The sequence below is a fragment of the Magallana gigas genome, chromosome 5 (genome assembly GCF_963853765.1).
Source record: "Magallana gigas chromosome 5, xbMagGiga1.1, whole genome shotgun sequence".
Taxonomy (NCBI): Eukaryota; Metazoa; Mollusca; class Bivalvia; order Ostreida; family Ostreidae; genus Magallana; species Magallana gigas.
Genome location: NC_088857.1, coordinates 1,169,560 through 1,196,346, shown reverse-complemented (window position 1 = coordinate 1,196,346; position 26,787 = coordinate 1,169,560). Strand labels below are relative to the sequence as shown.

At 35.9% G+C, this 26,787-nt stretch overlaps 3 protein-coding genes and 1 long non-coding RNA gene across 5 annotated transcripts; 1 reads left to right on the top strand and 3 right to left on the bottom strand.

Annotated features, from left to right (window-relative positions):
• Positions 1–360: 360 nt before the first annotated feature.
• Positions 361–6,181, bottom strand: LOC105329534 (uncharacterized). Of its 2 annotated transcripts, none has more exons than XM_011430816.4 (2): positions 5,925–6,181; positions 361–3,468 (listed from the first exon to the last, which is right to left on the bottom strand). In XM_011430816.4, the coding sequence occupies exon 2, from the start codon at positions 3,437–3,439 to the stop codon at positions 1,811–1,813; it is 1,629 nt and encodes a 542-aa protein (XP_011429118.3). In that variant the 5' UTR covers positions 3,440–3,468; positions 5,925–6,181; the 3' UTR covers positions 361–1,810. The 2 variants fall into 2 exon arrangements, with proteins under 2 accessions (XP_011429118.3, XP_011429117.3); XM_011430815.4 differs by lacking the exon at positions 5,925–6,181 and adding an exon at positions 4,367–4,500.
• A 3,128-nt stretch (positions 6,182–9,309) lies between these two features.
• On the bottom strand, positions 9,310–12,539 carry LOC105329535 (patched domain-containing protein 3). Its single transcript, XM_066084862.1, has 3 exons — positions 11,480–12,539; positions 11,107–11,310; positions 9,310–10,971 (listed from the first exon to the last, which is right to left on the bottom strand). The coding sequence occupies exons 1-3, from the start codon at positions 12,486–12,488 to the stop codon at positions 9,551–9,553; spliced, it is 2,634 nt and encodes an 877-aa protein (XP_065940934.1). The 5' UTR covers positions 12,489–12,539; the 3' UTR covers positions 9,310–9,550.
• A 2,223-nt stretch (positions 12,540–14,762) lies between these two features.
• On the top strand, positions 14,763–24,041 carry LOC105329536 (poly [ADP-ribose] polymerase tankyrase-2). The gene is made up of 9 exons (XM_034458076.2): positions 14,763–14,978; positions 18,652–18,747; positions 19,273–19,371; positions 20,141–20,239; positions 20,767–20,895; positions 22,222–22,320; positions 22,471–22,569; positions 23,308–23,409; positions 23,584–24,041. Exons 1-9 carry the CDS (start codon positions 14,859–14,861, stop codon positions 24,007–24,009), a joined length of 1,269 nt encoding a protein of 422 aa, XP_034313967.2. The 5' UTR covers positions 14,763–14,858; the 3' UTR covers positions 24,010–24,041.
• Positions 19,365–24,093, bottom strand: LOC136275485 (uncharacterized). The gene is made up of 3 exons (XR_010714064.1): positions 24,036–24,093; positions 20,099–20,295; positions 19,365–19,671 (listed from the first exon to the last, which is right to left on the bottom strand). It is a non-coding gene; the product is annotated as an uncharacterized lncRNA (long non-coding RNA).
• Positions 24,094–26,787: the final 2,694 nt, after the last annotated feature.

Genomic DNA, 26,787 nt, shown 5'->3' with positions numbered 1-26,787 from the left:
TTAGCTACGCCCCTGTCTGAGATGTGTGTACACGCATACCAGCCAAGAAGCTCATGCTTGTCAACACGCCCTGAAGAAAACGGAACAGATAACCTAACAATTAAGAAGATGCATAGTTCTTTTTCATCAGAACAGCTCTTGGAGCTAAAAGATTTTTAAAAGTTTGACACCAATATGCGGAATATTAAATCCATGCTAAAGGTTCAAACACTAAGAAATGCAAAAAAAAAATTGTGAAATTTACAGCATAAACTGATGTATTATCACTAAATTTAGATTGGATGATCCAGGGGTCTCTGGTCTCTATAACACAAGCTACTGTAACCAATTTCTTGACTCCTAATGTTGTCAAAACAGTACTTCAAATTTACTATATATTTATTGTCCATTCTATCATTTAATACAATAAGCAATATTTTACACATGATAATTCATGATGTGGTACAAAACCTACAGGTATAATATGTTGTAATACATGAACATGTAATACTAGTACATGTATATCAGTATTGTTAACAAACAAATAACTATATGATTTAAACAGTCTGTTTGTTTTCAAGTAATAATATCTTAATAACATACATGAATACAGATGCAGATTTTTCTTCCCTAAAGAACCCCCCCCCCCCCCCAAAAAAAAAGTATTCTAATTTCCAAAAAGGTTGAATATTTTCCTGAAACGCCTTTTTAAAAAATTCAACCCTGACTCCCCCCCCCCCATCATCTGTACATGATGTAATGATGTACATTCAAATGTAATACATAATTATATTGTTTACATGCAATAAAAATGTATTTTGGCATGATAGATACACATGCTAACTGATAAAATATATATATCACTATATTTACAATTAAGTTACTAAATGTAACGACTGGTAATGGATACCTGTACCAAATGATTATGGTAAGTTTAAATATCAATGGCTACTAACTAGTGGTGCATCAGCTTCAATACAATTTACAGCATCCTGAAGCCATGGCTGTATCGCCTTCGGGCATGAGATCTCTTTCTCAGCCCACCGTCAAGGGGCCGTCTTACCCTCACATTTAAAATCTTTAATTCAACACAAGTTACATTTCTAGTGTATGTATTTAGACATAATAAGATTTGTTGATGAAAATGGAAAAAAAAAATTTTTTAAATAGTACAAATTTTAAATATCAAGAGGAGGTAATCCTTGCAACAGTGTATATTGAAAACAATAGCATGCTTTAAATTTTAATATTAATCGAAGTTAAAATTGAGGTAAAAAAAGCACTGAAAAAATGCCCCGGCTTGGATAGTAAAGTGGTCAAAAGTATGAACACGCTTATGAATATTCTGTAACAATTCGTTCAATAGAATAGGTTTCTGTGTAGTGAATCCAAGGGAAGATATAAAAAATTCCAGCAAAGGAACTGTTACACAGTTGCTAAGGGCAGATTCTATAATAGTTCATGTTTTAGACCCACTTCTTTAAATATCAAATGATGATGGTTTGTCTGGCAACTTTTGCTGCCCAGAAAAGGGTATGTATTTAATAAGAAACAAAAATAAATGAATTTTGTAAATCCAAAAAAGCATTTCAATTTTTAGCTTCCGTAAGTTTTAGTTCTTACTAAAAGAAATTTTAATTTGATAAAAAAAATAATCTTTTCTTTGGATATATAATATCAGCGACATCACACTGATGATTTGATATTAACCCTGGTATCAGCCCCTAGGTGTTTGCTGCCCACACCTAATGGATGTGTGGTGCTAGCAGCCACTCAGGCCGAGATAAAACAACAGTGTTAATATATTCTATGTGTTCCCACGTGGTTAGCTTTACAAGCAATATTTAATTTTCTTTATTTTACCCGATTCCCACTCGGCCACATAAAGGTTGTCGTTCTTGTCTACAGAGAGACTCATTTGGCCTTGTAATTGACAGTTGTCGATAAATCGCAAGAACTGTCCATCAGGGTCCAGGATGTGGATACGGTATGGGTGGTTTCTAGAACTACAGTCTGCCACGAGTATACGGCTGTGGCTGTCTGTAGCAATGCCGTATGGGTTGAACCAGGTCATGTATGGTTCCTCTATAGTTGAGGGAGTACCGGTGTATGTAAACCTTAGTTTCCCTGCCTGGTTCACCACAACGACTGTACCAGATCCACAGTTGGATACGCAGATGTCCAAGTTCCTGTTTTCACAGATGTGTGTATGGCAAGCAGTGTAGGGATATAGAGGTTCTCCGTCGATGCTGTTGTACTGGATACTCTGTATCTCTTCTGAGCCTGCGTATCGTACGACTTTTGTTTCATCCTTGTCATCACAGTCAAGGAGAGCCAGCAGGTCACCAGTGGAGGACACGCAGAGTGCGACTGGTTCCCACGCCCGCGGTAATCTGACTACTGTCTGAATATGTAAATTTTTTACAATGTTTACAGTTTTCTCCTTATAGTCTGTGTACAATAGATCTCCACTCTTGGTGACAGCTACGTCCCACGGCCGGTTTCCCGACTTTGTTGGGACTGACTTGACCAGTTCCCCCCGGAGGTCGTAAAGCCGTAGTTTGTCGTCGTCACCACACGTCCAGATACGCGTGTCTTCATCATTATGAGACGACATACAATACAAAGTATGCAGCAGATTTGTATCTCCATATTCTGTGTCCATCTGCTTGATGACACGTGGTTCCTTGATAAGTGGTCTGTACTGGAGAGACGACTCGGCCCATGGAGAATCTACTCTGTAGCTAAATTTAAATGAAGACAGCGAACCAAACTCTTCAAAAAGCTCCTCCTCAATCTGATGATGGGTGAATTTTGGTAGAGAAATATTGAGCATGGGTGGTACATTTTTGAATTCAGAATTTTTTGATATGTATGTAGAAAACAGTCTTTCATCATTGGAATTTAAAATTTTCTTCATATTTTCAATGTTTGTTGTGATGCCTGAAATGGCCTTGTTATTTTCCTCTTCCTGTCTATTTAAGGCACCCAAGATTATGGCATCCATCTTACGAAGATTTAACTTCAGCCTCAAATAAATGGTTGTTAATATTAAATTCAAGTTTTCTCTTCTTTTATCTATAGCATTTTTCAATTTCTGAGAGTTTTTTTGAAGCTCCTCTTTTTGTATAGGGAAGTTGGATGCCATGACCTGATATCTAGGAAAAATGCATTTCTCCAACTCTTGTAAATCTTTCTCTATCACTTGTCTTTGGCTTTCTATGATGCTTGTTTCAGCTTCATTTTCATTGGGGGAACATTTTCTATATTTAGCACGAGACCCCTGCTTTTCCTGCTTTTTGAACACTCCGACTTTGTGTTTCTTTGATTCATCAGAGATGTGTTCGCCTACACAAGGTTTACACAAGTGTGTTTGACATATGTCACAGTACATAGGGGGGTCCGGGCTCTCGCATAGATGACACTGTAATACATCCTTGGCCCTCCGACGTAGTTCCATGGTCCAACTTCTTGTAGATGTGCAAAATTCTGGAAGTAAAGAACCATAATGATACATTGAAAATGTTCATTGACATATGTGATGCTGTAACAAAAAGTTACAAAATCCTGCTGGTTTAAATGACTTAATACAAGCTGTTCAAGAATAAAAATACTTTGAACATAGAGTTTATCTACTGTAACAGGATCATTTAGTTGTGGTATAATTCTGTGTGATAGGCAGTAGATGTATATACTGTGGTATAATTCTGTGTGACAGGCAGTAGATGTATATACTCATAGGCGTCGGAACCGGGGGGGCTAGGGGGGGCTTAGCCATAGCCCCCCCACTTTTTTGGTTATACGTAACCATTAGAAACATAGCATGATAGAGGGTTCAGCCCCCCCACTTTTTCTCGCAGGAAAGATTATTGTTTCTAAATTTACTTTGAAAGATTTAGAAGTTGGATTGAGAAGCAAACTAGCCCCCCCCCCCCCCCCCCCACCACGGATTAGGAATTTCATGATTTTGGAGAAAAAAAATTTTTGGAAGTATAGGTATACCCCCCCCCCCCCCCACGGATTAGGATTAGTCTAGCCCCCCCACTTTCAATTTGCTTCCGACGCCAGTGATACTGTGGTATAATTCTGTGTGATAGGCAGTAGATGTATATACAAGTACTTCTAAAGTCACATTACATACAGCTGCCGCCAGCATCATACTTTTGGTCCATTTTAAATATAGGCTATCTAAGCAACGTGTACAATACGATGACTAACTATTCCACTACTATTCCACAAACTGCTTGTGTATATAAATCCTTTGCTACATGTACTGACAAAAACTATTTGAACATTATTTTAAAGCATACAATTAGGGACATTTGTTATAAATCTAACTTTCTGAATTGATGTCTTGTAAAATGTTGTCATTAATAAAAAAACAAACCCTAAGCAACCATGGCGATTCCAGAAATTAGTTCTTTGTTAAAAAGCATGTGGCATTCTTTGTTATCGCTGCATCTTGCTGCATCAACAAAGCGCGGGATATGGTTTGTGTCTATTTTACATTCTGAGAATATCGATCCCGACATGATATAGGCACATGTCTCATTATTTGGGGAAAGGAGAAGCTAGGCTGGTCGCGCTTGCCATTATACTTTGAGATTCACTTTTATATGTTTATATTTACATTTTTCAGTGTCTTTATTTATAGATAACACTTCTAATTAATTTTGTATTTACAGTCCAATGAATACAAAAATTCCGGCAAAATCTTTTATTTCTTGGCACCTTGTTGTGTCGACCTTGTTCAATATTTAGAGAATGTAATGAAGTTCGAAAAATACTTTTTAAAAAAAATTGAAAATAAAACACATCTAAATCGGTTTCCTAAGATAAGATTGCAAACAAAAATTATCTACACGGCGTTGATATAACATACTCTATGGAGAGGTCGAAAAAGATAACATCAAACTTTGTTTATCAATAGCTAATTATTCTACTCAATTATCTTGTAGGTTTTACATTGATTTGAACAATTTTCGTCAGACAAATAATTTAATTAGACCCATGCTAGACAACTCGTTTTTAATGGATTTTTTTCACACAGTTATATGGTCATTAACAAGCATGCTTTCGTATGCCGGCTCCTTCACGATAATGTAATTTGTATTTTCAATTTTTAACCAATATTTGAAAAGCTTTCTTCTAATATTCAAAGGCAGTCTACCTAGTTCACAATACACTAAATTATTTGCAGCTTTTTTGTTGACCCAGTTGTCAGTGTTAAATATAGTTTAACACCTCTGAAACATAGATGATCGCATTAATTAACTATATATATGGTTTACAGACTGATGTGTAATATAGATTATCGTCGTAAACTATAGTTTTCTGTCTGTAAACTATAGTTTACAACCGTTAAAACTAATTTATCGACTTTGAAATTATGATAAGCTCATTTTTGTGAATTTGGCGTGCTATAGGCGTGGACCATGTGCCTCTTAATTGTTCTTTCTTTTCATGAAATTATTAAGCCTTAAGTTCTTTATATCTTATAAATAAATCATTTTAAAAATTTTGTTCAGTTTTGAAGTTCCCGAGCATTCACTGTAATAAATGGCACTGAAATACTCAAAACGTCCATTTATTTACAATTTCAGGAAACAAACAATTAAAACAACAGAGGGTTGAACATATAGAGTTTATTTAAAATGATAGAACGAAAAACCTTGTCAAAAAAAATGCAAATTTGACAATCACGAAAATAATTTCATTTTACTTCGTTTTATAAGTTCTCAAAAATGTTAATATTAAAAAAAAAATGCTTGCTGCATGCAAGAAAAAAGCCTCCCCCGATGCTTCGTGCCCGAGATATTAATTTAAAAAAGTTCAATGAGATTGAGATCCTATAAATTAAGACATTTTGTAATATTTATACATGTTATGATACAGCCAGATCTATCAAAATAATCCTCTCATTATGCACACGTCTATGTACTTACCTATTGTTTTTGGGGGTTCACGCTTTTAGTTGATATAGTCCTCCCATTCTCCAAACCTTTGAGCTTCTTGAAAGCGTGCAGATACCGAGACAAGGCCAGCAATAAGAGGTTTAGGTAATAAAACCATGGCAACACTGACCCCCTGCTGCACGGTCAGAGTAACTCTCGCTTATCATAACCGCGGGTCACTATAATTTCTAACGCGGTCCCCCTACACTGTCGATTTTGATCAGGGGTTTCTCAGCATGTTAAAGGAAGAAGGCACTATATATTTCAACTATACATGTATTAAGAAAACCTATGAGCATTTATGACATGATCATGATAACGGGAATGTATACTTTATCATGACATTTGTATACTGTTGAGGATTATCAGTTAAAGCAAGTCCATTTAAGACCGGATACAACAGAAAAGAGTGGTTTAGCGTTTCCGGTGTAGCGATGAATTGACCCGGGGTCATTTTTCAAGTTGAAAATTGAGACCAAAAGTCGTGAAATTTATACCCGGGGTCATTTTTCAACAGCTTGAAAAAATCTTAAGTCTGATATGACCTCAAGGCGTTGAAAATTGACCCTGTTGAAAATTGACCCCAGCTTCAGAGTCTTGATTTGTCTTTGAACTGAAACTGGAACTTACTCCATGCGCGGATCTAGAGGGGGGGTCGGGAGGGTCCCGACCCCCCCTGGAAAATGAAAATTTATTAAATTTACATAGTAAAATTATCGCGAAAATATGCCTCGGACCCCCCCCTGGCAAACACAATTATCCTTCGGACCCCCCCTGGAAAAATTTTCTGGATCCGCGCTTGTACTCTACACGGTTTAAATGCACATGTACATGTAAACTCAACAAAACTTCTAAGTGTCCACCATGAGAAATAAAATATGATTTGAAAATTACGAAAGAAAATAATGTGAAATTTTCAACGTTTCATAACTGATATGTATTTTTATAAATAGCATAGATAAAAAATAAGACAACACCAATTGAAATCAATTACCAGCTGTGACGAAACGTCAAAACATTAAATTGGTATTAACATTTTTTTGTGCATACTTTTAAAATATGATTGACATTTTTTGTGATTGATATATATTTAGTCTTAAAGTTTGATAAATGTAGTTTTAAAAAAAAAACTACATAAAACATATAGATATGATATTTTTAGCCTCAAACTTATTTTCTAAAAAGGGGCAATTAGATAAGCTTTAGAATGTTCATGTTTTCCTATCTCTTTACAAAGAACTCTTTGTCTCAAGGAGATTAATAAGGTCTAAAAAGGCTAAGCCTATTGAGCCCTCTTAACAACCTCTGGCATCCGGATCAAGTAGCTGTCATATAATTTGTACACTGGCGTATTATCTTATGACCGAAAACATCAGGAAATTGCAGTGCTATTAAAATTACGGTTAATACTTTGATAGTCACAAAGAAGATGGGCGGATAAGGTGTGTAAAATGCCCATACACGGTCGGACAAGCTACTGAAAAATCAAAATATTAATAAATCTGATATTTCAAAAAAAAAATCATTTAAAACAATATATATTTAACATATCATTGATTTTTTACCTATTAATATGTTCAATACTTGGAATATGTTGACTCAAACAGGCGTATACGTATCAAAACCTGCAAATATATAGTGTCATTTTTTAAACTTCAAGGCATTTTCTTTTATAGAGCGGGTCTGTGCTCCATATTTTTCTCATAGTCTAAATAAGGTATAATGGAAAACAAACCGATTTCAATCAACAAAAACGTGGAGAGATGGCCCACTATACAATAGAAATAGGATTTTGTACCCCAACAATTCAACGAAAAAATAATACAAGTCCGTAAATTCGTGGCCAAAGTCACACATAATATTTAAATGAATTATGTTGTGTCTGAAAAGGCTCAGTGGTTAGAGTACCTGACATAAACTAACCTTACATATCTAAGGTTTTTACGTTATGGGTTCGATACCACCAAAATTTCAGGCAATTTATTTCTTATCTTTTGTTAAATATATATTAAAAACTGAATATAGTTAGAAATTGTGCTTTTGCAAACTTGTGTTATAATATATTTAAATAGATTTAATTGGGAAAAATAAATTCAAAATTGTATTTCACGACTAAACCGAATGGGCATTTGCGCCATCTTATTCCCCCATCTTCTTTCAAACATAAGATTTGATGATAAATTTTACATCCAATTTATGAATGGTTGAAATTTAGTCCTAGGTTTTAAAATGCCTCACGACCCCGATGTCTGCCTTACGTAACTATAATCCGTCGTCTTCACGTTCGTATTTTGGTGGCCTTCACAACTCCGGTGTGCTCAGATTACGTAACTTGACATTGCTGGAATTTGTTACTTCATTATCTGTAACCCGCGCGTCCTTGGAAATCACTGGAGTGTGAACGGGTCAAGGGGCGGCATAGTTTTACCACGTATACGATGGGGTATCGGAGTACCGTGACACGGCATATTTCATGAACAACGATAAATTAAGACATTTAAAACAAATGGCATCATTGAGGGAATACTTGAAGATAGGATCGAGTGTAAGCTAGGATTTGAAGTTTCACAAAAAATAATAATATGGGCCATAGGAAACAACAAAACTCAACATGCACGTTGGGTTAATAAACCAGCGGCCATTTATTGCGGCAAATCTAGCCGACCATCAAACTGAAATAATTCAGAATTCTAGCGAATTGATGTCAAGATACTTTGTATGTATTCCGATCACCACAGAACACGCTTTCCATAGTTTCGTTATGAATTATTATCAAGTAAAGAAAAAATCAATTGATTTTCTTTTTAAATTTTGGCTTTTCCTACATTTTTAAATAGAGTTCTTCTATAGGGGACCAATACAGTCTAAAAATGGCCATGGCCATCGACATTTTTAAAAGTGACTGGCCTCTCTCTATATAGCCTTGAATTATGTACCGCTCAAGTAGGTGTTGACACTATATTAAAGTTGTTTTTCATAAAAAGACGATTTATTCCCGCTTGTTACGTTAATTTAGTCGTATAATACAAGTTTACAACCGAAGGCCCGGGAGACTACACATAGTAGCAGTATAAAAATTATGCAAAACAGGATACCGGGCACATTTTGTTGGAATCGTCGTTGAAACAATGATTTTTTAAAGTATTTCTTTAATTCTCAATTTTATTGCATTAAATTTTTTGATAAATTTCACAAAAACATAAACAATCCACTTAATCATATATAAAAATATTGTACTAATATAAACCATGTAGTACATACTCCTCTTTAAATGCATATATATATATCCTTACTTAAAGAAAGGTGTATATCAAGTCAGTTGTTTCTTAATCTGATTTGTTTTTATCCCTGCAGTTTAGAAATGCATATATATTACAAGTGTCTATTACTATTCAATTCATGCAGCAAAAACGCAAGATCATCGTTATGCCATAAAATTTGTCAACGCCATTTAGATTAAAACCTCATTCCCGACAACAGATGATTTAGAGTCTTTTGAAGACTTTTCACTAATGCCGGAAAAACAAACCGACTCGATCTGTATTTATGGGGTCCTCGTTTTGAGCTTGATTTATGGACGGAGATACGGGTCACTCTGTGACTGTAGATCTTCACATCTAGGTGTTTTCCTTCAGAACCAGTGGATGCTGCGCCCCGTTACACTGATCGAGATTTCCTCCGTTATGTAATTCCACTCTGAGACCGGGCTCGGTCTCCGGTAAAATGCGAACTTTTGGTCCGATTACAGACAGAAATACGGGTAAAAAGAGTACTGCATGTATAAGTCCAAACGCAATGACCGTGAACAACACTTTAAAGAATGACTGGAAGATAAAACTGTTAGAGAAAATCAACATAAAAAGGCCGATAATGGTAGAAAGCGCCCCATTGATGATGGGACCACCAGCCAATTCAAGCGCATCTCGAACGCGGTCTTTCCGCTTATGTGACTGTGACGTCAGATAAGCATGACACAGATGGGCGCTAAAGTCAACAGAAAAGCCCACAGATAAAATGAGTTCTATTTTTGTAACTGAGCTGATGTTGAGTCCCCAGAATGGGAGAAAGCCAAACACCCCCACAAGGATGGATACCAGGGACACGGTCACCAAGGTAACGATAAGTGGGTGTGGCATGAATAAGCAGGACACCACAAACATGGCGGCAATAGCAATGCCGACTGTCTGCAGCGTACTCCTCACTACGATGGCGTACTGCTCGAAGAAAACAAAGAGTGGAGAGTAAATAAAGCAGGGGATCGGAGAGGACTCCTCAAGCTCCCGGATCCTCAGCAGGAACTGTCCCTGAACATCGCTAGTCCTCAAGTTCTCCGAGAACAAGTAGAACCTGGAAAGATCTATAGAAGAGAAATCCGGTGAGAACTTCACGTCCTCGCTGAAGATCTTCGAATTATTCAAGTAATGTCTTAGAGATTCAAACTTGTCCCCGAATGTCCTGTTACCGAGGACAGTCTCATATGTCGATAACCAATTGATCTCTGGAGTTTCTTTTATTAATGGCTCCTGTTTAAGCTTTTCTATGAAACTGAAAATTTGTTTTCGTGTTTCACTGTCTTCGTAGTTTACAGGAGCAGTAAAAACAATCTGAAGCGGAATTTCCCACTTAAAATTCTCAAAATCCCAATCACTGGCCTTATAGTAGGCAGAGCCCTCTAACGCCAAATCCGAGAACCTGAACCCTTGTCTAAGGGACGTAGCTCCCCACACAGATACGGCTAGATAACACAAGTACACGATAAAAATAAAAAATTTGGAAACTTTGTTCCGGACCAAGAACTGCACAAAACGTTTGGGGTAGCTTTCTAACACACTCTCTAGATCTGCACGTGACGTGGGCTTCTCCCCAGAGCAACAGGTGACGTAGCAGGCGGAATACCCCTCGGCCCGAAGCTGGCCCCGGGGCTTTGTGGACTTACACGTCACGGAATGCTTTGCCGCGTTCATCCATCGCTCGTGTATGACGATAGATGGTGCCAAAATTGTCAGCTGGTTTACGTAACAAAAGAAAACGGCCAAACCTGGAAGAGAAGAGGAAACCTGATACTGTATTTACAGGTAATTTAAAAGTAATTGTTAAATTTGATCCATCCTCACCTCGTTATGATAATAAAAGGATGATTATGTTACATCGCGGAATGTTGAACGAGCCTTACCTGTGTACACACAGAAGTTCTGAATGGTTCTGAAGGAGGACGTGTAACCGATGAAGAACGTCAGGAGGTCAGTGAGAGAGGTGATTGTGATAGCGAGGCCGCTAGTCCTCAGGGTGCGGTCCATCCTCTCCTCCACACTCAGCTCTTGTCCTATTGTCTGCGCATGCCCTGACATGATGATAAACATGTCGTTGATACCAATACCTTAAAAATAAAAACGATATAATAAAAGAAACGATCATTGTTGTTCTCGGGAAAAATATCTTTCAATTGCCGATTTTCTCGCATACTTTTTGTCAGAGGAACGCAATTAGTATGGTTGTAAAAATAACGATGTGTTACAAGAAAACGAAACACGTATACATGTACTTGCCTATTATTAAAAAAGGCATCACTCCAACAGAGTTCATGAACTTTACACCACAAGCACTTGCGATTCCCGCCGCCGGAACCATTGAGAGAATTGCACAGAAGACGCCGACGCGTCCCAGGTTTTGGCGATCGTAGACGCAATTGATGCGTCTCCCAGCAGTTATGATAGACGCATAGGTAACCATGAGGCCTACTGTGATTATGAACAGATGGGCCTCGGCCATAGAGCTCCGAGCAACCTCATCGTCCAATGCATTGTGGTAGGAGTATGCAATTTCTGTGTGATTTGCCTGAAATTCTTCCATCCGACGGGCAAATTCCTTAATCCACTTTTCTGATAGTTGACCATCATTTTCGGAATTTTCCTGGAGATAATACCTCAGCTTTATCATCTCTGCCGACACGAGGCGATTGTCTTTAGAGACCACCCTTCCAAGCATCGAGGAAACCAATATGGTTCGTCTGTACAGTGGGAAGGTCGCGTTCCCTGTTCGTAGATCCTGTTGGAAGTCAGAAACAAGAAGTTCTTGGCCAAACACAACACATTGACCGTTATTTGTTGCACAGAGAGATTGGTACGATATTTCAGTGTTTGACTGGTCCAAAATCTTAATTTTCTTTGTTATGTAATCGTTAATTAGTAAAACATCTTGATAAGCGTTTCCATCTAATACATTTTGGCCATTCGTGGATTTTATGATAACTTCCGCAAAAAATCCAACATCTGCTAATGTATGGATCTGGAAATTGTCATGGTTGAGCGATTTGAACACGTTTCTCAAGATTTCACGGTCCACTGAAGCCTCATTGTTCTCTGGGAGATACTGGGTCTCAAGGTCATGTTCGAACTCAAGTCGGAGAAGACCGATGCCTAGAAGAAGACTCAATACGATGGAACAGATGATGACGATCCAGGGGTGGCGGGCGATTAGTCGACCATAACGCCCAAATAGATGTGCAATTTTCCGGTCATGCGCAGTGTAACACCGCGAAAAGCACATAGAAGACATAGTGTGGCTGTTGACCTGAAATAAAAAGAGAAGATTTAATGAAAGTAACTATTCAACTTCTTTGATTACGGTATATATGATCAAAACAAAGTTATTCAACATGAATTATAGTAATGTTGAGCGTATATAAGTACTAAGTAGGTATAGGCACTGGAGCGTAAATTCATACATGTATATTTATTATTAGTCAATAATTCGAGACAATACAAGTAATATCAGAGATACGCAATACCACAGTTCAGGGTTCAGTATTTATATCATTTTGACATAAACCACCATTTTGATCGTGACCCGGGTGAGTAATTAAGACCACGGGCCTATAGACGATTAAGTAAGTGTCATCTTGCGTAATGTTATGTAACACTCGCGTCCTTCAGACATATATAGACAAAAGGAACCGATACACTGCTCTGGGTTTTTAAAGTTGCAGTAATTCAAAGTAAAAATATGTCAAGTCTTGCCGATCGAAGTCAAGATTCTCTTTAATTAAATAACACGCCTTATTCAGGGTCTGTATATTAATAGACGGAGCAAGCAATGTGCATATCGTTGGGGCATGTTGTATAACTCATATCTTGTCCTGTTATCAATTCAAACACGGAATGGCACATAACCAAGCAACAAGTCAAGGCTACAACTTATAGTTTACGATATTCAAAGAAATAGAGACACTGAGTATTGAAACGTGACTGAGAATTAGTACTCGCCTGTTAGAGATTCACTTCCTAAACATTGCCATTGCTCCGGTGTGTACATGTAGATCCGATCGAGACGTCGGTCAGTTCTCGACTGCTTTTCACCGCGGTCGTCTGCTCTCTCGATGTCCGGTCTGCTAATGTTTACACAGGCGGGATCAATATCACAATTACCGAATGTCGGGTAATCGTTCCCCCCAAAACTATTAAAGGACCGACCCAGGCCCGAAAGATTCTTCCGTACCTGACGTATGTGTTGTACCTTTGTTCTGCTTGACTGACTCCCAACTTCTTATGAATAATTCGTGACCTCCCTAATCGATTCAACGAGAAGGTTATAATTAAACCATATGGAGTTGAAATATATATATATATGTTTTTATTGTATATAAATATCTGGCAGATAGTGTTAAGGAGGAATAATATTAAGCTACATGTAGGACACTCATGCTACGGACCCCTCCCCCTTCCCACACTTTTAACACTGTTGAATTTAACGTATAGAAAAATCGCATATCTTTCCGTGGATTTATAATTTGCATAAAATTTGATCGAGGAGGGAATCCATGTCTTCGTCGCTTTTAGCTACATTGTATAGATTATAACTGACGACATTGCAGTAATATCAAAATTTTAGCTCATGAAAAAAAAATACACATGCGTGGAAAATCATGGGTCACCCATACAGTGTATAGTTATGACAAACGTGTATATCTAAACATATCACAAAAGCGTCAATACACTTGAACATTTATGGAGAAATATTAATAGGCATTAAAATTATAGCTAGTATAAATTTGATACTTTGATAATTGTTACACCATTCATATCTTTCCCTTGTAATTGTATTGATTTCATTTTCTTGTCTGTTCTGGGATCTATAAATTAGAGATGGATGTTCTGTTCTATATCTTTTTGAAAAGAGATGGGATTTGCTTTCGCTGAAACCTTAGTTTACATAATGCGTTGGGGCAGAAATTGGCGTCCACATCAACTCTAGTTTGATTTTTAAAAAGCCGGTATGCGTATGCTTACAGTCTAAAAGTTAAATCCATATAAGAACATCGGCGTCGCTTCTGTGTGTCGTGTCTTTTACGCACTTTATAGAAATCTGTTCTGCTTGTAGCCAAAATTAAGGTGGTATGGGACACCTCCATATGTTGTGACGTTTATCGAAATAAACAATAAAATGAATTCCAATTATATAAGAAGTTTCTTTCTCAATATTGTCACCGAACAGCGTAGCGCAGTGGGTTGGAGGGTTTGCTACGAATCTGTAAGTCATGATTTCGAGACTTAATTAAATTAAATAAATAATGTAAAATTTAAAAATTCTTAACCGATGAAAACTTTTTAATGTACTTTAATCCACATTAATATCGACAGATGTCCCAGACCAACGTACGTAATACCAATGCCTATTGATGAGTAAAATTCTCGTATTTTTAAAGTTCAACCCGAATTTTTTTGGTGTGTGGGGGTATTTTTTTTTACAAGAAAACAATACATACTTACCTATTTTATTTTGAGAGAGAGAGAGAGTACGGAAATAAATTTTCCCCCAGTTTCGGTTTTTGTAGTAAATGAGCTGTGCGTGATCCGGTGTTGATTTTCAAAGAGGTCGAAGAAGAATGTGAGGATAAAAAGTCGAATATTTCCCCATCAGTTGTACATCATGGGTCAAGCGGCGTCCAGACAAGAGGCATTCTGGGAAGCCTGTGGGTTCGGCCACAAAGACAGAGTGAAGAAGTTCTTGGAGGAAGGAGATATTGATGTCAACTGGGTGTCATACACAGTAAGACAGTGCAAAACACAAACCATTGTTTCGACTGTTCAAATCTCAGTCCACACCATATTCAACCCCTTATTTCATTTTGATCCACAAATTGAGATGGAAAAGTAAGGAAATTATTAAATGGAAAACTGAAGGAAATTTAGAAACAGATTGTCTGATATCTTGGATATGTAGGTTGCACTAAATATAGAATGTTCTATCGTTAAAAAGACAGATGTCCTACGGAACCGGTTTAACGATAGAACTCATCCCATATACTCGCTTTGTAGCAAATAAAAACAAGTATTCCTTTTAAAGGAATGATCGGCAATAATGATATATTGATAGCTAGAAGCAATCAACATGATCAGTTTGATGTAAAATAATTTAAAAAGTACTGTATTTTTGACAAAACATAGAATATTTTGAATCTGTACACCATAATTTCATCAGGGCTCTTCAAAGAGCATTAAGAGTAAACACGTATACAAAGAAATAATTTAATGTGACTGAAAAACATTGAATGCCATCATAACTTGCTATTGAGGTCGCATTATAACGTAACCTTGTTTATAAATCAAGCCGTCTTCCTAGCTTCTATTATGCAACATCAATAGATCGAGGTCAGTTCATGGAGCATTTTCTTATGATTGAGGTCAGTTCATCGAGGTCAACTGCATTACTGAATGAATGGAAATTCTTACGCGTGAGACAAAATACGCATTCTTGAATTAACAGGTCGAACTGTATTTTATATATGTTTGCATCTCTTAAGGTAAATGAATTGAAATAAAACTGAGTAAAATGTTATATAAATACTAAACCAAACTTCAAGTTATTAAAAGAATTACTTATGAAAGCGGAATGTGTGCGCACATGGAAGCATTTGCCGGATGCCACATATGGACACAACAGTGATCGGCCGAAGCCGATCACAAAAATATATCGCACTGTATCTGGCCTAAATTTTCATATAATTGGTCTCAAATACCTACAATGTTGCTCTTTTATAATCCCATATTACCACATTAACTGTTTTTGCAACGAAATCACTGCCACTTTTAACATCACGTTTGAAAATTCGCTGTTTATGGTCGCCATGTTAATGATAAAATCTGAGACATTCCGAGTGCGATTTCTGACAAAATGGTAGGCAAATTCAAACGTGTATTTTAACAAAATGCCTTGGTATGACTCATTAAATGGATATTTTGTGGACTAAACTACATATGCATGTTCAAAAAGGTTTGTAATGTATAAAAAAGTGCTTTTCCCCTGCAAATTATTTTTAACAGACTTAAAATCGATGCTAAGCTGATCCGCTTTGCGGCTGCTACATTGCAAGTATATGGGACGAATTCTTACTGTGACCTGAGCGTAGCCTGGTCATGGTAAGATTATTCTTTCTAGTTGCAGTACAGTATTAAATTTTGCAATATATTCTTACCAAATTTGCACAACTTTACATACAGATTAAATATTCAAAATGAACTTATGGAAAAAATCCTCTTGACATCTTTTTAAACAACGCTTCATTTACAATTTTCTAGCAAAATACACACATGCATCCAGCAAGGCATGAGACTTTGTTTACCTCGAAGTTACACGTGCCTGAAAATCAAGCCCAGGACTTTTCACCCCCCTCCGGAAACAACAAGCATGTGACAATCACTGTTCATATCGAACACACCCGATTTTATTTTTCCCATAATTCTTTGCAACGTGCTTGGCCGACCCTAACAATAGGCGCTAAGTTATACCCGGCCGAGCTGTCCAGCGATTAAGACGTGCTTAGTGTGTGAAGGGGGTATCGTGTTAGAAGCCTGTGTGGCATGTTTTAGTTTCACAAGTTCAGCATTTGACGCGGACACGGATAGCTGACCGTGGTAAGTATTTATTTAGTTTGGTGTAGTTTATTTGTAAATTTTTGCCTTTTTATTAGTATTACGCAGTCGTCCTATAAAGTCACCTTGACCATTGTTCACTGTAGAGTTACCTGTGTGTTCACTGATGTGTGACTTTAGCGAGAGTGTTTAAATGGAATTCGTCTTTTTCTATAGTACAGTTTGTGCTATTGCTGTATAAAGAAACGGTGATTTAAAGGGCTATTTTCTATGCGTTATTTTATTTTACAATTTATTGTCACTTTTTCCACTTAACTACTTGGGCGGAAGTGCGTCACCGGAAGTCTCAGACGCCATATTGTTTACTGTAAACAAATGACTTAGTTACCATATACTTACAATATTTTGAGATGTTGCCTTTAATATAATACTATTTATACATTATCATAGTTTGATACTATCAGTGAGATACTTATATGATGTATTATACAATATTGTTTTTATTATGGTGTTATGGTGTCACTTGTACACTTATTGTAGTGTCATATTGTTGATGTTATGATGTCGATGACTACGATGATGATGATGGTCATGTCGATGATGATGGTGTAGATGATGTCGTTCATGGTGAAGTCGATGACGATGCGATGTTCATGTTGATGACGACGATGATGTTATGATGTCGATGACTACGATGATGATGATGGTCATGTCGATGATGATTATGGTGACGTCGGTGATGATTATGAAGTAGATGATTATGGTGATGACGATGATGTCTATTATGATTATGGTGTTGTAGTTGATGATGTTGACGATAGTGGTGATGATGATGATTGTGGTGACGAAACTACTCTAGTTGTGGTTGTCCGTAGTTGGTCCAGGACTACAGCCCCGGAGATTCGGACACTCTTCTAAGTTATTTTTGGTCATTTGTATAAACATCATATTTTTTCTTGTTGAGTGAAAGTTGTGTGAGTGTTTGTGTGGTTTAGTGTTTATATTTCTATCTTTTCTTTCTTTCTCTTATTTTTTTTGTTATTAAATTTTGTTAAATTTAAGATGTCTTGTTGTTGTTTGGAGTAGCCTCCGCTCATCCCGTTACAAAGCATAAAAAATTCAAATGACCCCGCATTATTACAAAACCGGGATAGTTAGACCTCTTACACATTGTTTTTCATCTCATGAAAAGAATCAGCTCCTGTCTCGAGCGGAAACACCCCAAATTCAAAGGAAAATTTGGGAATTATTTTGCCTCAGCCATGTTTTGACGTGAACCTTCAGTGAAATACTGTAATGACACCTGCAATGGATATATGACGAATACAGTTCCGTATGAAAAAAATATCAGAGAGTTACGAGGCCCATTTGGGTCGAGAACTGTCTGATATTTTTCGTACTGAACTGTTTGAGGCATATATCATATTTAAAAAACTGCCATTGAATTTCATTGTTAATTTACCTGAGACAGTCCGATTTTGAAGGATATACCGTAACTACTGCAACCACTGGTAACGGTCTGATATTAAGAAGCTCACTACTGTTCAAACTGTCACAGGTAGAATTTTAAACTGATGGGACTAAACAATGGCATCACAGCAGTATTTTAATTTTTTTCAAATACTTTTTCCATTGTTATGAAAGTTGAATTTTGAAATGTATTGATTAAAAAAACTGTCAAAACGAATTTATTAGGGACTGTTAAACAGAATTTTTTTAGAATGAGCTATTCTTTTGTCTTATTGAGAGAGAGAGAGAGACAGAGAGAGAGAGACAGAGAGAGAGAGAGAGAGAGAGAGAGGAATAACAGTAATGTTTAAACTTTACACTTTCTTTATTATTTTTTCCAGCATGACTGCTGTCCAATACATGTAGCATCCCAAGGCAAACCAGAGATTGTTAGAATGCTCCTGGACAAAGGGGCGAATGTTAATGTCAAGGATGTGGTATGTTTTATCAGTCTAGTAATTATTTGTAATTAAATACTGTGGAATCAGTTAAATTCGTGGGGGCCAATTTTTTGTGGATTCTTTAAATTATACAGGTTCATAGGGACATAATTTTATGTATTCTCTTATACCAATATAAGGATATATGACTTTAAAACCCTAATTTATTAATTCATAGAGGATGTTTATTTATGAGAGGTACCCACGAATTCCACGGAAATTGAGTCACTATGAAATCTAATGATTCCACAGTAGATATATAGATAATAACAAAAGGTACATGTAAATTCTAATCAACCATGATGTTTGAATCACTTTAGCTTCAATCCTGATTATTCACATATAAAGGGATGTATTCAAATGGATTATCATTTAGAATATGATAGAGTGCATAAGGGGGAATATGATGTGGCAGAAATTTTAATTGAGTAATATTTTAGATGTTAATGAAATGTCTGGTTGATTGTTGGTAAATTTTCACAACATCAGTCAGTAAAATACATAATTTTCTTTTATTTACAGAGGGGGAATCTGCCCATTCATCATGCTGCCATGAAAGGTCACTTTGAGGTCGTACAGATTCTATTGGATGCAGGGTCAGAGGTCAACACTCAAGAAAAGGTCAGAAAGTGACATTTATTAGTTGTCTGTCCCTACTGTTCCTGTAATATTCTATGAAAATATGTCACTTTTGGAGAGTTTTTTCAAATGATTTTATTTCTTGGAATGAAAAATTATGTACACATCTTTACAATCTTCACATGCTATTTTGATATAATTTTCAATATGTGCATATTATAGCATATTGTAAATTCCCTATTTTACACAACTGCTTAATATCATGATTTCCATTTTGCATCAAATTGCAAGAATATCTTAAACGCTGAATTTTTATCATAGTTCTGGTTAGTTTATATGTGTCTGAAAAATAAAAGCGAAATCTTAAAATCGGCTATTTCACCCGGATATTAATTCCTCACATTTCATTAAGAATCTACAGTAGATTAAATATTTTAATACAATTTTAACATGCAATACCATGCAAAAGTGTGTATCCATAGATAACATTTCTAACAATTTTCTCTAAAGAATTGTTACTCCAGGCTCAGTTTACAAATTTATTCAATTCTCATTTATCATATTTATTTAAATCAAGATTATTGATGTAACCTTTGACTGTTAAATTTTACATATATCTGTTTGAGACAATAGAGTTCAAACACTTAACATAGTTTAGTTTCTATTCTTGCAAGAACTTGTATTTCTATATCAGTCAAACACAACATGAGCTTTTTTAGTGAATCTTTATTGACAATGCCCATATTTCTCATTAATTACTGGTAGTTACCTGTTTTACCCATTTTTCTTGACGTTAAATTTAATTCCACAGAATGGTTGGACGCCCCTGCACTGTGCTGCCTACTGGAACAGGCTTGACGTCGTTAAATGTCTGCTGAAGAACAGCGCAGATGTCAGCATCCAAAACAAAGTAAGTGTGGTGATGGACCCCTCTCTATAATATCTGTAGAAACTGGGATAGACTCCCTGCAATCAGAACATGTGTATGTGGTCATATACAAGGATCCCGATCTAGTGTTTGTTCAGTTTCCAAATAGCACATGTGGTATAACAAAGGTTTGTTTTGTATAATAAAAGACCAAGAAACCACTTGGTAGTCTGTAGAGACTGTGCTGCTTATTGAAGAGTAAAAGCTAATGCTGGATATAAGCAATATAGGCAATATGATGGTTTTTACACCCTCCACTCTATTACACAATAACTAGATTTTTCCATGGTTGTTATTATTTGTGAAAATTTTGTAGTGTTTTTTAGACTACAAAAAAATCAATATTAAAATATGTCTTCAATTGTATTCATAATCATCAATTAAAAAATCATAGAAAATAGATTTGCAAGAAATAAATGTACTTACATGTACATGTATTTTAGAATCAAGTTGCAAAAAATTGCAACTTCAGAAAGACCTGTTGAACAGTATTCATTTTATTTTCTAAGGATGAGAGAACAGCCCTACATGAGACAGCTCGGTCACAGGCGAAGGGGGATTTCCAGCTCGGAGAAATCGCCCAGTGTCTTATTGAGGCAGGAAGTGATGTCAATGCTAAGAGTAGTGACCTAGGAGAGGTAAGAAAAAATATAGAAAATTGTTTCAGTTTACCCACAAGTTTGTTTGAATTATAGTCAAAACATTTTTTTTTCCCATAAAAAACCTGTTTAATATTTTGATGTAGATACTATGATTTTATGTTTTTCCATATGTACAGTAAAACACGCTTATAACAAAGTGCCAGGGGCATGCGATTTTGTTTCATTATAAGAGTGATTCGTAATGTCCGCCAAGTTTAAAACAAGTAATAAAGTCACGGGGAATAGAAATTACTTCGCTGTAACCGTCAATTCCTTATAAGCGTGTTCGCTATAACCGTGTTTTACTGTATACTACAAATGCTGAAAATATTTTTTTCCCAATAGTGAATACTGGTACATGGATCTTAAAAAAGTCGACCAAAGTAAACCCAATATCTATAAAAAAAATATTTTGTTTTTATTATACTTTCAAGTCAAATACTGAAATCTGATTGGTTTAGATGCACTTTATGATTTGTTCTATTTATACCCTCAGCATTAGCAACACATTTTTATGGGCAACACAACGAATTCTTACATGGGTGTAAATTTTGCGGTTAAGTTTGCACATCAGCAGTAAAGTTTTCTTTAAAATTAAGACATTCAGTAAAATAAAATAAATAGTGCCTGTTTGGCAACAGTTAAAACTGACTTCCTCGAAAACCATTGTCAACCTCGTGTTGCCAAGTTTAATGCTTGGTTTTTAATGAATAATGTTATCTTTACACATCTCAACATTTCTACTACAATGGAAATCAATTGAGAAAATTGGTTACAAATATGATATACTTCATTTTCAGTTTTACACCAGCCAAGTATGGGTATATAACCTTGATATAATATGTATATAAACAAGCATTCTGAGAGTATTGCATAAGCAATACACGTTCCCTACCGGTTTGTGGAAATTGTGAAAACAATGCACTGTTATGCAGAATATCGAACCCGAACATTAAAAAATTGGAATATTAAAAATAATTTTCTCGAAAATATGTCAACCAGACGCTACAAAAGTGTAAACTTGATCTGTAGTTTGACATTTTGAAGCTGTTCAGCAAATTTCATATCATTCCTCAAACGCATAAAGAAAAAAAGTGTGGAAAACTGAAGTGGGACAGACAGACGGACAGACTGACGGATGCAGAGGAAAGCTATAGTCCCCTCCGGTGAAAACCGGTAGGGGACTAATAAATACAGACACAGTTTATACCATAACTTTCCCTAAAATATGTATTTGTACATGTATTAAACAATTTCTGAATGCTCAGCTACTGTAAAGAACCATTGTCAGGCTCCTAGATGACAGTACGTCTGTTTTTGTAGGCCGATTTCACCGGTCTGATGTTTGCCAGTTACCACAACCATCCTGAGGTGGCCACTGCCCTGATCCAGGCCGGCTGTGAAATCAACGCATTTGGAACTGTGAGCATTGTCCTAGCAAAAATAATTTAGCCGTCTCTGATTTGACATTTTCTTAGAAAAAAATGGATAGGGCTACATTATTGCAGCGAGTATAGAACGTATGAGGTACCTGTATAATTTATTTACTAAGCTCCCTCTCTGTACTTGTAGAACCGTTGGACGGCTTTACACTGGGCATGTGATCGGGGCCATGAGGAAATGGTGTTCCTCCTTCTGGAGGCAGGAATCGATCCAACAATCAGGGGATGGGTAAGATATATCTGTGTAATAAATGTAGGCACAGTCAATAGAAATAGACCCCACAGTCAGGGGATGGGTAAGTTATATCTGTATAATAATGTAGACACTGTCAATAGAAATAGACCCCACACTCAGGGGATGGGTAAGATATATCTGTATAATAATGTAGGCACTGTCAATAGAAATAGACCCCACAGTCAGGGGATGGGTAAGTTATATCTGTATAATAATGTAGACACTGTCAATAGAAATAGACCCCACACTCAGGGGATGGGTAAGTTATATCTGTGTAATAAATGTAGGCACAGTCAACAGAAATAGACCCCACAGTCTGGGGATGGGTAAGATATATCTGTGTAATAAATGTAGGCACTGTCAACAGAAATAGACTCCACGCTCAGGGAATGGGTAAGTTATATCTGTGTAATAAATGTAGGCACTGTCAACAGAAATAGACCCCTCTGCAGTAGAGGGGGATTAAATACAAAATCAATATTTTATAGGGATGTCAATATATTGCAGCATATTTTTAACCAGAGTTCAATATATTGTGGGGTTAAGTGAACAGTGATGTACATGTAACAGTACCGTAATTAAATCTGTGAAAGTAAATAGAACAACATAGACAATAGTTGACAGTCAATTTCTGAGGTACTTTCAGACTAAAACCAAAGAATACAATAGAGGCCATATTGTTAGAGGAGTTTCATATGAAGATTCTAGCTATTTTAAATTTTTTTTTGGCAGAGAAATGAGCTGGCTTCTGACCGCTGTACAGACAACGAGATGAAGGAGATGGTGATGAACGCCGTCAACATGTTCGAGGAGTTGTCCATCCTGGACAGGAAGGTGTGGTTGAATTTCATCAACAATTTGTATTATTGATCAAACTTTTATTTTATTTTTTTCTTTTCAGGTTTTATGTAGGAACACAAAAAAATGTTAGCTTGTTATTCAGCGTCTACAAAAAATGATAGGAGGTTAAGGCATGACGTACTTATATATTACTTTTTCTGTACACAGGATTCCTCTGTAGGAAAACCCAAAGGCGAAGCAGTCAGTACACGTATGAAAAACATTCAACCAACAGTGAAAAGAGACACAGAGAATAAGTCAGTGGATGATATAGTTCTCAAGACTCAGTCTGATATCCCTGCAGACCCTGTCAACTCTGTGAAAACTTCAGGACAGGGGAACAGTGTTAATAAACAGAGTGAAGCTGATGAAAAACAGCCACAGAGTGCAGTCTGCCATGCTGAGGATGAAAATAAAGTAATGGATGATCAAGACACCCAAAAAGACAATGCAGAAAGAAATCAGGCAAATGAGAACCAGACAAAGGCGAACCAGGCAGAAAAGAACCAGACAGAAGGAGAGCAGGCTGAGAGGAACCAAACCAGTCAGGCAGACAGACAGGTTGATCATACAGATTCTGGGGATGAAAACTGAAAGTGAATTTGGTGCATAATATTTACCTCTTTTCAAGTGCCATTTCCTTCTTCCCTGCCTGACCTGCCTTATATCTACAAGTGTGCAGTATAGGCTGTTGGTGACAAGGAGATTGTGGCATCAGAGATCAAGGCTAAGCAATGAAACCGTTGTTGGGCATTGATGACTTAATATATTGATTGTGTTGTTTATCAAGAAATAAAGGAAAACTCCAAAAAATGCACAAGGAGAACACAAAATTACAAAAGATCTTGAAACTATACAATTTGTTTCGACTTTATGTACATTTGTTCTTTTTAAGATTTACTGTAGCAAATATTTTCATAGACTAAGTGTTCATTGTCATATTCTTCTTCATAACTATTAATGATTTATTTTTTGTGAATAAGAATCTGAAAAAGATAATAACTTAACGGAAATATCTTCTAAATTTTTCAAAGATTTCATACTACCCTACCAGTTGTTAACTAAATCCGATTTGTGATTTTCCTACATTTTGTGTGACTATTTGTTTATATTTATTTTGTAGCCTGTTTTCATTGTACATGTGATTTGGTTCTGTAAGCTATAACCTAAAACATACATGTAAAACATGATGTTGCAGTGTAATTTTTTTCGATTAATCATATTAGGCAATTATTTACTTTTTATATTTATCTATACTGTGTGCAATAAATTTAAATGAAATTGTGTATTTTCTGGTATGAGTATGACTTTGTGTGAGAGCTTGAATCTCTCAAATAAACAATTTTATTCCCATTTTAATTTCCTTGTCTGGCTCATCTCTATTTTTTTTAAATGAAAAAAAGCAATATACATTGCTTGAAGAATATATATCAGATGAAAAACAATAAAGAGTTGAACTATAGTACATTTATCCTATAGTACACCTGAATTTTTACACATATCTGGTATAAGAAAATAATTGTCCTCCTTAAAAATAAATATAAAAAATTAGATATAAAGTTTGTTGGTTTAAACATATTTTATTGAAAATGTACAATGGGTTCGAACACAAGTTCTTGCAACTTACTTCTTGGTTCTCATCCTAATACAAATAATTTACAATTACAATATAGAATAATGACCCCCCTTGCTGAAGAATAATAGGTATTTCTGAATAAAAAAAGACCCAGGGGTTATTTTTCTTCATGTTGAACATGAAGAAAAATGACCCCCACTGTAAACAAGAATAGACATTTTTTACCCCGTATCCACGATACGACTTTGAAATTACTTGAATTTTCACTCTGTTCAACTGATTTTGAGGTGATAAACACCGAACTTGTAAATAAATCGCTGTATATAGTTATTCATATCCGTAGCAAGCACACACAAAACACTGATCATGAATAGACTTTATTCTTTCAGAGCAAATGTGTGAAGAGTACCTAACTATAGGAAATCTTAAATAGATAATAAACACTGATCGATTATAATAAGAGGAGATTGTTTCTAAAAGCGTTGTTAAGGGGTTCGGCCTCATATTAGGGGTTTATATCCCCCTTGATTTTTGATCACACGATCTTTACTGCATCCAAAGTTTTCAATGCTCATACAAACTATTGATGCATTAATCATCTTGATATTGATGAAAGTTTGCCGATGATAAAGTAAAATATATTTTCTGTTCGAGTACTCTCAGTGCTTTGACGATTTCATTATTGGCCTTTAACTTTTACTGGCGCAATGGCTGCTGTAAGTGCCTGCTAACTTCAGCTTGAATATAATGCCTAACAGTGGAGTAAGGCTTACATAGGCATTGCCGGTGTAATGAAGAATAATGACCCCTGTAGAATAATGACCGGGGGTCATTTTTCGCCGAGGAATAATGACCCCCCTAGCTGAAGAATAATTGGATTTTTCTGAAGAAAAAAGACCCAGGGGTTATTTTTCTTCATGTTAAACATGAAGAAAAATGAACCCCATAGAAAAATGACCCCCCCCCCCCGTCGTAAACATGCATAGAAGTTGGTTACACCGTATCCAAGATATGACTTTGAAATTTACTTAATTTTTCACTCTGTTCAACTGATTTTGAAGTTATAAACACCGAATTTGTAAATAAATTACTGTATATAGTTTTTCATATCCGTAGCAGGCACACACAAAATACTCTTATATTGCAACAAATTGATTGTTAACAGTTACGTCACTTCTCTCATCGACATACGGCGGGAAATGACGCAAATAAAGACAGATTCATACACAATGAGGATATTGTGTGATAATTAACGAACAATAATCATGGAAGAATAATTGTTGAAATAATATAAGCAATATTCACTAGTAAATGGATTGTCAATCTTAGAATGATACATGTATATATCTTTATGGAAAAAGATTAAAGGGACAAGTAACGTAGGAATATGAATTCTTCTTATTTACATTTTTTGAGGAAAGTAATTTTTAAAAATCATTTTGCGTTAGTTTTGTTTTCTTCTACGTAATACATGAACATCAATATTCTAAACATTTGTTGTAATGTTGTATTTGTGATCATGAGTAGACTTTATTCTTTTAGAGCAAATGTGTAAAGAGTACCTGACTATAGTAATCTTAATACATAATAAACACTGATCGATTATAATAAGAAAAGATTGTTTCTAAAAGCGTTGATAAGAGGTTAGGGCCCATGTTAGGGGTTTATATCCCCCTTGATTTTGAACACACGATCTTTATTGTATCCAAAGTTACCAATGCTCATACAAACTATTGATGCATTAATCATCTTGATATTAACTAAACTTACTAAAGTATGCCGACGATAAAGTAAAA

What these genes read in the sequence shown, in the direction of transcription:
- LOC105329534 (XM_011430816.4), bottom strand. Translation starts at nt 3,439, where the DNA reads ATGGAACTACGTCGGAGGGCCAAGGATGTATTACAGTGTCATCTATGC.
- LOC105329535 (XM_066084862.1), bottom strand. Translation starts at nt 12,488, where the DNA reads ATGTCTTCTATGTGCTTTTCGCGGTGTTACACTGCGCATGACCGGAAA. An exon ending in GATGCCTTTTTTAATAATAG is followed by an intron (nt 11,311 to 11,479) that starts GCAAGTACATGT and finishes TTTATTTTTAAG; the next exon opens with GTATTGGTATCAACGACATG. An exon ending in GAACTTCTGTGTGTACACAG is followed by an intron (nt 10,972 to 11,106) that starts GTAAGGCTCGTT and finishes CTTCTCTTCCAG; the next exon opens with GTTTGGCCGTTTTCTTTTGT.
- LOC105329536 (XM_034458076.2), top strand. Translation starts at nt 14,859, where the DNA reads ATGGGTCAAGCGGCGTCCAGACAAGAGGCATTCTGGGAAGCCTGTGGG. An exon ending in AGGTCAACACTCAAGAAAAG is followed by an intron (nt 19,372 to 20,140) that starts GTCAGAAAGTGA and finishes TTAATTCCACAG; the next exon opens with AATGGTTGGACGCCCCTGCA. An exon ending in ATCCAACAATCAGGGGATGG is followed by an intron (nt 22,570 to 23,307) that starts GTAAGATATATC and finishes TTTTTTTGGCAG; the next exon opens with AGAAATGAGCTGGCTTCTGA.